General features: G+C 48.8%; 1 protein-coding gene across 2 annotated transcripts in view; it reads left to right on the top strand.

Annotated features, from left to right (window-relative positions):
• SLC13A4 (solute carrier family 13 member 4) overlaps positions 1-12,878 on the top strand; it is a 37,565-nt gene that overhangs the window by 9,009 nt on the left and 15,678 nt on the right. For both annotated transcript variants that reach the window (XM_033098766.1, XM_033098767.1), the window contains exons 3-7: positions 6,116-6,252; positions 8,196-8,368; positions 8,772-8,826; positions 11,469-11,508; positions 12,535-12,612. In XM_033098766.1, coding sequence (XP_032954657.1) covers positions 6,116-6,252; positions 8,196-8,368; positions 8,772-8,826; positions 11,469-11,508; positions 12,535-12,612 — 483 coding nt within the window. The remainder of the gene's footprint in view (positions 1-6,115; positions 6,253-8,195; positions 8,369-8,771; positions 8,827-11,468; positions 11,509-12,534; positions 12,613-12,878) is intronic.

The raw sequence follows: 12,878 nt of genomic DNA on the forward strand, positions 1-12,878 counted from the left end.
TGGGACAGTCAATCTAGCTAAGATCTACCGTTTATAGGAGAGTGGCATAGAGGTGGGGGCAAAGAGGTTCTCTGAGGGGTGTCAACAGCCTGGTTTGAATGCTGGGGCCTGGTATACCTCCAGGATGCCCAGGGTCAGGAACTCTTCCAGGAGTGATTACCTCTGCTCTCACCAGCACACACACACACACACACACACACACACATACACACACACACACACACACTCTGCTGTCTCAGTGGTCCTGCACTGCAGGCCCCTGGCAAGTCTTGTTCAGATTCCAGTTCCTTCCAGGTCAAGAGAGGCAGTGAGGCAGCTCCGGCTGCGATAACAAAACAGCCACTGCAGCCAAGTGACACTTGAGACTGATGTCATGAATCTGCCTCCCTGTTTGTTCCTGATCTTTCTGACCCACTGGATTCCTCTGACTTTCTCTGTTTGTTTAAACCTAGGGGCATTTCATATACCACTCTCTCCTCTGCCCTTTTGGCCTCTACTCACCATGGAGGCTGACCCGCCCTGCATACAGGCCTGGGGGGATGTAGGCCAAGCATCTGGGCCTGGCCACCTGCCAGAATCCAGGCTTTCCATCACCCACAGCCAGCCAGACACTGCCCAGAGCTGAGCTCCATACCCACACCTTACTTGGGGACTGGAACAGGAACCTATAGCTCTCACAGCCTTTTAAAGACAAACAGTGTTTCTGTGAGAAGATCTATTCCCTAAGAATGAACCAAATCTTTGTCCCTGGGCTCAAAGCCCAACCCGATTTCCTCCACTGGGGCAGTTCATCCAGTCCCAGAGAAACTGGGGGCACTTTATGCCAACATTTCCAGCTATGCAGGACCTGAGCCAACTTCTGGGCCAGGTCAGCACCCATCTGGGCTCTCTGCTTTAGACTCCCCTAGGGTAGGGTTTGCAAAAGGTGTTTTTTAAAGCAACGAAACCTTTTCTTTAAACCAAATCTTAGGAGACTCAATACATGCAACCGATGGAAGAGGAAGTCCTACTCCAGTTGGGGGTGGGGACCCAGAGCCCTGGCTGCTGGGGCACTTCTCACGGGATCCCCTGAATTTTCAGAGGCAGTGAGTGTGGTTTGAAAGCTTCTGCCATTATATCAGGTGGTTTAGGTGATTAGGAGGAACCCACATACACTTACCCAGCAGAAGCAGCATTTCTGCCCTGAGGGAAAGTCTGAGAGCCAGACACACTAGATGTGGCTGCATGGCTGGGGAACTGGCTGGAACGGTGTACTGTCAGACTCCAGCTCTGATGGGGAACCAGTCCAGACATCCCCTCCTGGGGTCTACAGGATTTCACTGCAAAATTGTTCAGATGAACCAAAAAAGCCTCAAAATAGGCCCATTGCCCGAGGCCACCACTGGTCTCCTGAGGGGTTGTGACATTACTGCCATTTGAAGAGGCTCACTCACAGCTGACCAGCAAAGAGCCTGGGTCAGAGGCCAGCTGCAGGGTGATTGGTTGCCTTCCTGAGGGGACCCACCCAGTGCCACCAAATGCCTGCATTAGGAGAACAGACACAGTCAGACCCACATATCCTACCGGTCCCTGGCTGCCTCCACCATGAGCGAGTACAGTGGCCGTGCAGAAAAGGGTCAGGATCCAAGCTGGGAGTCAGGCTGCACTGAGTTTGCATCCGCTTTGTCACTAACCAGTCTTGAGCAAGTTGTATAAGCTCCCTAACCTGCCATTTACTCATTTGAAAACTGAGAGGAATAGACACTCCTACCTCCTGGGGAGTGGTGAGGATTTTAGACTATTCTGAGTGAGGTGGTACCTATCACAGCAACCGGTTTATGGGCCTGAGGACTGGTTGATCTGTCACCGTCTTCCCTTGATGGGAACGGCAGGGAGGGAGACGCACATTCTTACTGAGAAAACACTGAGCTGAGGTTAACATCCAGATTTCTATTTTCCTCAAACTTCTAGGAATAGAGCCGCATCTCCTCTCTGTCCTCTCTCCTAAAAAAAAAAAAAAAAAATCTTTTTTAAAAACTAAAACCCGAATATATCTAGAGAGCAGTAAATAATTCTGTGTCTCTAAAAGCTCATCGCTAACAGATGTCACAGGCAATTCACTAACAACTAACAACGAACTGGAGAGTTCACAGACTACATCGTCAACATTTAGGTCCTTGGGCCTTTCAATCCAGGCTGGGGCAGAAAGCTCTTGCGATACATTCACCCTTCCCTTAAGGAAATTTGGAGGAATCTTGGCCTTTTAGGTCCACCTTGCTCCTTGTTGTTTCACTTCTTTCTCTTATTCCCTCATTCGATCACGCTGGCACACCTGATACCTAACCCTCAGTTTCACCATGAAGCTTTCTGTCTTTTCTCACTTTCCTTAATGATCATGATAACATTGATTAAGGACTTCCTATGTGCCAGGCACTGTTCTATAATAAGAGCCCACATGCATGATCTTACTGAAGGCCTGAGTCACGATGGATTACATGAGCTACGTGTCATCACTGTCACCACCAAAAAGGTTGGAGGGACGAGTCACAAGCGTTCAGTAGATTGTCCAACAGCGTACAGGTCACATGGCCAATCCGACATGCAGCCAACAAAGCAACCACTCAACTCCAGGCAGTCGGAAGTCCAGAACCCATGCTCTAAATCGCTATACTCTGCTCCACCTTGGCAAAAGCAGCCTCCTTGAGCCCATTTCTTCTAAAACACAGTGCAGAGACACCGCTGCTCTCGAAGCTCAGTGATTTGGCAAACTGAGAAAACCACAGAGCAGAAAAGCAGGAAGGCAATACAACTGCCAAAGCGAGTGTCACAAAATCCATGCCATGCATTTTACTCGTGGGAGGAGCACACATTTTAAAATCTATTTTCTTTCTGTAGCTAATCCTAACAAGCTTTGTTATCAAGTTTCCCAATTCACAGAATATTAGTCTTGGCAATTAGATAGTGGGGGGAAAGAATGCTTGTGGCAAGAGTGAGTACAAAACACATTTTAGAAAATAATTAAGATCCTTAAGAATCCAGGAACTCTGGTGTTCCCTGAGGGGTTCTGAGTAACCAAAGTTTTATTGTAAAAGAAAATGGGCTAGACAGCTAACAGCCACCACCATTGGCTGGGATTTTAATTTATAAAAGCAAAAAGACAGCCTTGTACCTGGGCCCACTCTGTGCTAATGGCCTCAGGACCACTTAGTAACAGGAAGTACCTCCAGAAATCCTGGCTGTCAGCGTGGTGGCCATGCTAGCTGGTTTGCATCTGTCATTTAATCTTCATAACAGCTTTACAAATGGTAGGGACTCACATAATCCTCATTTATTTATAGATGAGAAAAATGAAGCCCACAGAGGTGGAATAACTTGCCCAGGGCTCTGCGTGCCCTCATTCTTCACAACTTGACTACATGACCTTGTAATCACAAACTACACCCAGGCTCACTGCCCAAGCACATGGCATTGCTTACATGGGGGCAGGGAGGGCACTGGAACAGACCTGAGCCCACCAAACACCAAGTAAGAAAACAGCACAGAGGCAATATGCCGCTGAAGCTGGTCCTGGGCCCATGTACTTAGGGTCAGTGTCAGGACTTCCCTCCTTGGTAGACAGAGGAAACTAAAACACCAATTTTACCACAAAGCTGTCTCCTAGATATTCTGGGAAGGTAAGGGTGCAGTCAGAAAGGTCCTAGGACCTCAGTTTAGCTGTAGCCCTCAGGTATCCCAGAGGTGCTTCCACCTCCCGCTAGGGGGCAGCATCTCCACCCTTGGGCAGGGCCCAGAGTTACAAGCCCAGCAGAGCAGGGGGCCATCTGGGCACCGGGGAGCTGGAGTTGAGGACCAGAACTGGATTAACCAGAAGCAGAGGGCTCTTCCTCCAGGAAATGGTCACAGAGAGGGCACATGTGCCTCCTACACAAACCTCATCAACCAGACAACGAAGTCACTGTGAGACAAGATAAGCGGGAAACGGAGTAGACTGTCTTTGACTTTTACGTAACCAAAGTGCTACGTGCGGAGTTTAAAAAATCAAATACTGAACAGCTCACAGTGAAAAACCAGCAGTCTCCTTCCCCACCCCTCCCCAAGTTCCACCTACCCCCACCCAGAGTCAGTAACTTTTAAATGTGTTAACCGCTTCTTCTAGTATGAAGCTCCACATTCCTATATGTCTTCTGATTTTAATTCTTCAGTTATCACTTTTAGACATTATTAGTTGACTCCCTGTTATAGTAGATGAGAACAGCCCCCTCCATCCTCCCGAGATAAGGCATATCACAATTTTGTTACTTTAATAATCAAGTTTAACAGTGTGATTATGTAAATATCGTTTACTTAAACACTATATATTTCACATTTCCTTTTCTGTTCAATTTTTATTTTTCTTGCAGATAAAAATGTTCTTGTTCTTCTTACTTTAAGAGGGTTTTTAAATGAGAAGTTAAACTTTCTTTTTATATCTTTTCCTCTCGATTTCTCTCTTGGTTCCATTGTGGGGAACAATTCTCACGTCTGTGGCAAATATGTATTGAGCATCTACTTTTGTGTGTTATTCTACTAGGTGTTAAGAGATAGAGAAAGAAACATGATAGAGAAAGAAACGTGGTGCTTGGCCTTTTGCAGCCTAAAATTTAGTTGAGAAACAAGAGAGGTTCACTCAAAAAAATAAACAGTACAAGCATGAAGCAACAATTCCAGCGTTGCCCTAAATGCCCTCTGAGGTGTGGAATTAATGATGCCTGCAGGGAACGTTCTGGAATCAGAGGCTAGAGTCACAAGGAAGGTTTTCTGGAGGACACCAGGCCTGAACTGGGCTTTGAAGTCTGATCAGTCTGTACAAGCAGAGATGAGAAGGGAATGTTGCAATTGAGGGAGGGAACCAATGACGAGTTGGTCCATGGACCCCAAATATATGAAATATGTTTTTAACAGACCTAAGTCTCAATTTCCTCATCCTTAAAAAGTGAGAAGTTGATAACTGGTACTGTGGTTGTGTAAGAGAAAACCCCTATTCTTAGGTAACATACACTGAACTGTTCAGGGGTAAAGGGCCAAATATATGTAACTTATTCTCAAATGGCTCAGAAAAAAAATATGTAGACAGACAGGTAATGTACGAGGAGTCCTCGTACTATTAACATTTTTGGAACTCTTTGGAACTTTGGGTTATTTGGAGTTATTTAAATTGAAATAAATATTTTTTTTAAGGTTTAAAGCTAGTGATAAAGATACCCTCAAGAACTCTATCCTAAGGAAATCATCAGATTTATGTAAGGTTAACAATTTAAGCAGAAAATTATTGCTCCATTTGTAGTAGCACAAACAAAAACAAAACACCAAAAAACCTAAATATTCAACAAAAAGAAAAGGCCAAATAAGTTTTATGGTACATTATGCTGCCATTAACGTATTTTTGCAATAAATTTAAATCTCATAAGAAAATTATCAGGGTCTGATGTAACATGAAAAAAAAAAAGCAGGATATAAAACTGTACATACTATATATATCCAATTATGACATTAAAAAGTGGAAGAAAATATACCAAAGTATTAACACTAGTAGGATTAAGGGGAATTTCATCTTTAAATTTCTATATTTTGAAGTTTTCCATCACGATCATGTATTGATTTCCTAATAAAAAATGAACATAATTTTCAGAAAAGCTAAAGAAAAATGAGATTTGGGGACAAACCCAGGGTTATTTTGATAATTTTTTAAGGATTAAGATAAAATTACAAGTATATTTATTCTTTGAATTTATATCATAACTAAATAACTGTTTTTATACCTTTAAAAAAATGGAGAAGAATATCTCTACCTTATGGGGTTATTGGCAGGATTAGAAGAAATATCTTTGTAAAGTTCTTAGTATAGGGCCCACCCAAGGTAATACGCATGTATGTATATATAAATTTTAAAAATATATATTTTAAATAGATGTAAAACAGTTGGCTATTTTAATAGCCCTCTTGTCCCTGCTTTTTGTTGGCCCAGCCTCTGGTTGAGAATGAGTTTTCCGGTGGGGGGATGGGGAGAGGCTGGCCCGCGCTCCCTGCCGGGGCTGGGCCCCAGGTTGGCGGGCCGGGCCGGGGGTCGGGCAGCGGGTGACTGCACTGGCCTCCGCAGGTGGCAGCCGAGTACTTCAAGAACACCACGCTGCTGCTGGTGGGCGTCATCTGCGTGGCGGCCGCCGTGGAGAAGTGGAACCTGCATAAGCGCATCGCTCTGCGCATGGTCATCATGGCTGGAGCCAAGCCAGGCATGTAAGTCGCACTTTGGAGCCTCCAGCCGGTAGTGCATGCTCCCAGCTCCCAGCTCCCAGAGGGCCAAAGGGGCACGTCCGCTTCAGGTGGTTTTCCTACCAATGAGGATGGGATGGGCCACGCGGCTCCCACCTTTCCCTCCAGCGAAAGGGCCTAGGACCATGGGATAGAGTTGACTGTGTGATTCTGGTGTCACTTATTGTCACAGTCTAAATAACTTAGCTGAGCAACCTAGACTGCAAGGGCAGCAGGTTATAAAAGATAAGGGACTCATCAGGTAAAAACAAGACGGACCAACATAAATTGTTTCCCACCCTTTTTCCCCGTATTTCAGGAAACAGGCTGGACAAGGAAGTGGTACCTTCTCCTTTGTCATTTAAGGAGACCTGAAGGTTTCCTCCCATCCACCTTGAGTTTTTGTTGTCACTGGTTCAGATCGCAGACCTGCGAGACAGGTTGCGTTTGACCCGGCGTCTGCAGTGCCCTCAGTGGCTTCCCCTTTTCCTCTCTGCTGTCAAGAAGGCCAGCGAGAGATTCCCGGCCCTGGGGAATGTGAAGGAAAGTCAGGATTGACAGTTCGGGGTTAACCTCACCCCTGCTCCACTGGATAACCCTGCCCTCATCTTCCCGTTGGAGAAGCCTTCTCCCCTCCTTCTAGCTTACAACTTTCTTGCTATATTTTATGTAAGCTGCCCTGACGCCTCTGGGTGTCAAATAGGGTCTACACAAATCATATGGGATTGGTTTTCAACATTAGTCATTACAGGAATACAGGTTTTGCTTACACGCACGCTCCTGTCTCCCAGTTAACTGCAGCTCAATTCAGCGTAATTCCCCCCTCAGTAGTAATAATCTCGTACCCCACACGCAACCTCCTAGGCACATAGTGGCATTTCCTCGCATCACGTTGGGACTCTGAAGCTCTTTGAAACCTCTTGTACTAACCTCAAGAATTTATATCCCATTGTGTTTCCACTCATTTCTATTTATCTCATTCCCCTGCGAGTTTCCACCCCCTGTGGTGCTCTCTGTCCTAGCGTGTGGGGGGCAGGCAAACTCGTGTCACTGTAGCCTAAACAAACACACCATCAGGACTTTGGCCTACCCAGACATCGGCCACATGTCAGATGTGTGGTCCCCGACTGTGCAGTGATCCCACCTAAAGTAATAAACACGGAACTCTTTATGGAGGCTTATCTTCTGGAAATGAGAACCGTGTCTGTACAAACACGCACAGCACGTTTCAAAGTCAAGGAGAAACAGCTGGAGAGTTACCTCGGTTAGTGTTTTCCTCCGAGCATTGGCTCTTTAAGTTACCAGCGGAGAAAGTGCACACCATGATGTGGACACTTCTGTGACTTCAGGGGCTGTACTTTCAGGTTGACAGTGGGACCAAGAGTGGATAGAACTGTGAGCTCCACCATTGGTCTCTGTCTGGTCACTAATATAATAACTACTGTGACTGGGCTGCAAAGCAAGGAATGTCATGGTACTCGGGAACTGCTGGCTGCAAAGGCAAAACCAGAATTCCTTTATACACACAAAACACACATTGTCACCAAGTTAACGTCTGCAGAGACGAGCAATCACTAAGTCCATGCCCCCTGACTCCACTCCCAGAGCTGTTCTTTGCTTAAAGTCTCCCTTCTGGCTAAGGCCACTAGTGCACGAAGTATGATTCATTCACTCAACAAATATTTACTGACTGTTTCCTCTGTGCCAGCCATGGCAGTGCAGCGCTGAATGTATGACATACAACATACATACAGACATACAACCCCGGTGTTCTGGGTAAACAGCCCCGGTTTGCTAGGCCAGGACCATCGGATTGGGCGGAGCACCCACCACCCCCACCCCACCCGCAGGAGCCCTGGGAGGGCAGCGTCCGGGCCTGGGACATGGCCCTGCCGTCGGCGCTCTGCCCAGCCCTGCCTGCCTTCCAGGCTGCTGCTGTGCTTCATGTGCTGTACCACGCTGCTGTCCATGTGGCTCTCCAACACGTCCACCACCGCCATGGTGATGCCCATCGTGGAGGCCGTGCTGCAGGAGCTGGTCAGCGCCGAGGAGGAGCAGCTCGTGGCCAGCAGCGCCGGCACCGAAGATGCCGAGCCCATCAGTACAGTTTGCTGGAGTGTTTCTACCCTTTGCCCTGCTGCCCTCCTCTTGTGACACTGCCCAGCTGGGTGCCCACCCCCACGACCCCTCACCTGTGTGCCTCCCCTCCATCCCCTACTAGCCCTTGTTGCTCTTCCCCCCACTGCCAGCTCTTCCTTCTTCCCCCACTTAGAACAGCCATCCCAGCTCCCTTCTCCCAAATGGTCAAGGCTCAGGGCCAGCCTCAGGTCCCACCATGCCTTGCAGGGAGGGGAGAGGGAAGGGAGTCGTCAGGCACCAGCCGCCAGCGGGAGCCTTTATGCCCTATGTCCCCTCCCAGCCCTGAGCCCCTGAGCTCGAGCCCTGCCCTACAGGGTCAGGTCCAGCCTCCACATCTCACTTCCTGCTTTCCTTTGCTGCTGTAGGTCTTGAGGTCAACAACAGCCAACCTTCTCTGGAACTCATCTTTGTCAGTGAAGAGTGAGTATGACGGCCTTTGTCCCAGACAGCCTGTCTAGGTCCGTTCCCAGGTCAGGAAAGCTGGGACCTGGGCCCAAAAACAGCTCTTTTAGACGTATAAGCCATGCTCACATCTTGCCACACCACCACCTCCCCAAGCCCCGATTTCCTTTCCAGACCCAGAAGCCACTTGCCAAGATCTTGAGGGTAACCCCCTTAACCACAGGGCGCTGGCGTGATGAAGGAAAAAAGAAAAAGACCACACTGAATCTGAGGCAGTGTATGGACTGCCTGTATATCTGCCAAGTAGAATTCCATCTAAATCAACGTCCCTCTTGGGAGAATAATACATTTAATCCATGAATGGAAAAATACTCACATAATAGATGTCACTGGAGAGTCTTAGATAATCACAGATTGTTATTAGGTATGGTCTTACTAGATGGGGTCTTGTTAGATATGGCAAAAAAACAACAACTAGATGACAGGTCGGAGCTTAAAGGACAGTTGTTGAGAGAGCCCTTTGATGATGAAAAGATGCTAGAAAAGCAGAAGTAGTCTCTGACACTCATGTGAGTGGAGATCCACTAACAGATCATTTCTGTTGGCAATTCGATAGCAAAATGTGGTCTGCAAGGTATTCCTTGGATATGACACTTTAAAAATGACATTTGTACTAGAGCTCAGTTTTGCAATTTGCTTTTTTCATAAAAAAATGGAGCCCTCCCGTTGAGCGAAATGAGCACACGTAATGGGACAGACATAGAAGGCTGCCATCAGGAAATGGCTTTCATTTCCTGCCACCACTGTCTTCCATCACAGCACACTGGATTTCCCTCCCCGGCCCTTGATGAGCGCTCTGGCAAGTCCCACAGGTCTTCTGGTTCCTGTCAGACATTAGAACGATCTCCCTTTCAGACATTCAGCAGCCTAGTCCATAACGATCTCCCTTTCAGACATTCAGCAGCCTAGTCCAGTCCCACAACAAAACTTCAATCTCATCTAGAGCTTCTCCCCACCTCCTCTCAGGCTCACACCCACCTCCCTTCTGCCCAGGTCTGCAGAGCAAAAGGCAAAAGCCAGCAGGGGAGACAGCTGACCCTTGTCTCACTCTTCCTCCACCGCCCTCTTCTCCTCTGTCCTCCCCCAATTCACTCTGCTGCCCTGACTTGTCCAGGGTGAGGGCAGAAGCTTCATCTTTGAAGGGGCCAAAAGGATCTAGGGCTGCAGGACTTGTAGATCGGGGCGTTCCCTGGAGGCTGCCTCTGCATAGCCCTGGGCCTGATGGCGGGGAGGCGCTTGGACGACCGCTCCTGCCCGCTCCCTGGTTCTGTGCTCTGGTGGTTCACCCACCCCCCCAGCGCCTTGGTGCCGGGGTTGCTTCTGCCTCTGGGGCAGGTCCTTTTCAAGGCGGCTATAGCTCAGCTGCCTGACGAGACTCTTGAACACTGAAAGCACAGGCTGCCCCCGTGTCAGGGGGTCTTTCTCCTCACTCTGGCGTCTCTGGCAGGGCCCACTGGCCACTGTTCTTTTCCAGACAAAAATGTGTCCCCAAACTCCCAAGAAAAAGCTCAAGTTGTCCCTAGAACTCTCTCAGCACTGGTGGGAGCCAGCGCTGCTGGCAGTGAGGACGACCAGCGCCACCTCCCATGCTTGTGAGGGGTTCTTTGCCGGCCATCCTCACCCAGCTTGGGACAGAGGGAGGAGAAACATCGTGCCACTCTACTCCTTGCAGGCTAATGACGCTCTCCAAAGAACGCTTCCCTCTGAACCCCCACTCACTCCTTAGCCTTTCCTGGTGTAGCCTGGAGATGAGTGAGAACCACAGGACCCCAAACCCTACATGTGGGTCCAACACCCCTCATTGGTCTTCTCAGTGGGTGAGCTCGCAGCACCCACTGTCCTCAGAACTAAGACCAACCAGAAACAGCCACTGAATACTCAGTTTGCCGGCAATGCTGTCAGTTCAATTCTCACCTTCCTCTCTACTCGAGGCAAAGGCTGGGGACTGACAGGTATGGGGGACGCCGTATGCACATTTGGCTACCATGCCCTCCCCCACCCTCGAGGGGCAGGTACTGACCAGAAACTCTCCTCCATGTTCTTGTTCTCACTCGCCTCTCACCTTGTGGGAACCGGCCTTCCCTGCTCCTATCACCTCAGAGAAGCATTTCACATCTTTCTCCTTCTAGATAGTGACCTCCAGAGTCAGCCAGTGAGCAGGGGTCTGAGGCCCAGACAGGCGGAGACGGGGTCCTATCTGGCACCACCACTTAGCGCCCCACAGCTCTCAGGAAGCTAGTGCCCTGTCTCTGCCTAGTTTCCTACGCTACGTGCAGGGAGTGATGCCTGCACCACGGACCTGTTATGAGGCTACACGGCGCCATAAGGATTAAAGTCCCTATGTGATTGCCGAGCACCTAATAAGCATTTGTGTTAGCGACTATCAGGAGTATCGGTTCTGCTTCAAAGGAAATGCTCTGCGTCCCCACCAATCCTGACAGCATCTCTGGAAGGTCTGGAAGACAGGGGTGAGGTTAGGCTTCTCGGAAAACCGGAGTCTAGAGGGGTCCCTTAAACCAGTCACCGATGTGTGTGGGGGGTTCCCATCTCCTGACATCTGGGCCACTGCTGACTTTCCTGCTTCCTTCACTTTGTTCCAGCACCTCGACTACAGACTCCACTTCTCTGATGCAGAACAAGGTATGGCATTGGGTTTTTCCTGTGCTCTGAGATACAGTGGTACCTCGGTTTTCTAACATAGTCCGTTCCAGAAGACCGTTCGAGTTCTGAAACGTTCGAAAACCGAGGCACGGTTTCCCCAGAGAAAGCAATGCAAAATGGATTAATCCATTCCAGACCTTTAAAATCAACCCCTAAAACTGCAAATTTAGCATGAATTTTACTATCTACTGATACCATATATCCATAAAATTGACAACGTTCATAAACCGAAATGTTTGTCAACGGAGACATTTGAAAACTGAGGTACCACTGTACTTGAAAGTCCCTCAGGGTAACTCAGTGACAGAGATGCCTGACAGCTTGTCCTAGAGCCCCGTGGCCTCCACTGAGAGCTAAGAGGTGGTCCCTGGGCCTGGACAGGCTCCTGGCGAGGGTCATGTAGCCCCAAAGCCCAGCCCTGAGCACTGGGCAAAGCCCCCGAAGGTCCAGGTTGACCTTTCCCACAGAAACATAATACTCAGACCGGTCCAGCTTGTCCTGGGTCTCAGATTCATCCTTAGAATTCCTTTCAGGGGGATTCCATTTACAAAACTCTTATTCCAAGAAGGGACACGTGTACCTGCACACTGCTCCTTGGCTGCCCCACCCCTGAAGCTGGTTTTACATCTCTTCGTACATCAGTCCAAACTGTGGGTTTTGTTGTGGTGCAATTTCTGTTTTCATTTTGTGTTAAAGAACAATAAAGGATTCTTCATTAGCTGATGAAGTTCCAGAAAGCCGAGCTCTCCTCTAAAGACAGAGCCATATTCCGCCCACTTTCAAAAGCCTCTTCATATGAGGTGTTTGATACCAGGCGGATGGGACCGTGTGAGATGCAGGCAGGCACAGGGGGGATGGCTGCCCACTGTGGATGCCCTCCCTGGGTCCTGGTCTCCAGTCCCCTCGGGGCTGAGGCATGAGGTGCCGCTGGGACGGTGAGGTGGCACTTCTCAAGGCCCACCCCACATCCTCTTCCTGACAGCATGATGGTCTTTGTCCCCACAGAACCTGAATGGCGTGTCCACAGTCAGCAAACCCGTCAAAACAGCAAAGCACCAGAGCAAGAAGCAGCCCCCACCCCAGGTAATTAAATTGCATCTCCTGACCCTGTTTCCTACATGAAATGCCTTGGGCTTCCCTAGGGAAACTGGTCTTGAAGTTGTGAGGGCGTCAGGCTAGTGAGCTGTCCCCGGGCCCTCGTTATCCACAGGCAGGTCTGGCCCTGCGTGTGCCACGCATGTTAGGATACAACACCTAAGTCTCTGTTGACGCAGCAAGTCATGCTGCCGTCTGAGCCCCCATTTCTTCAAGTACAAAAGCTGAGGATTGCTCTAGATCAGAGGTGTTCA

Source organism: Rhinolophus ferrumequinum, chromosome 26 (assembly GCF_004115265.2).
Source record: "Rhinolophus ferrumequinum isolate MPI-CBG mRhiFer1 chromosome 26, mRhiFer1_v1.p, whole genome shotgun sequence".
NCBI classification, from domain to species: Eukaryota; Metazoa; Chordata; class Mammalia; order Chiroptera; family Rhinolophidae; genus Rhinolophus; species Rhinolophus ferrumequinum.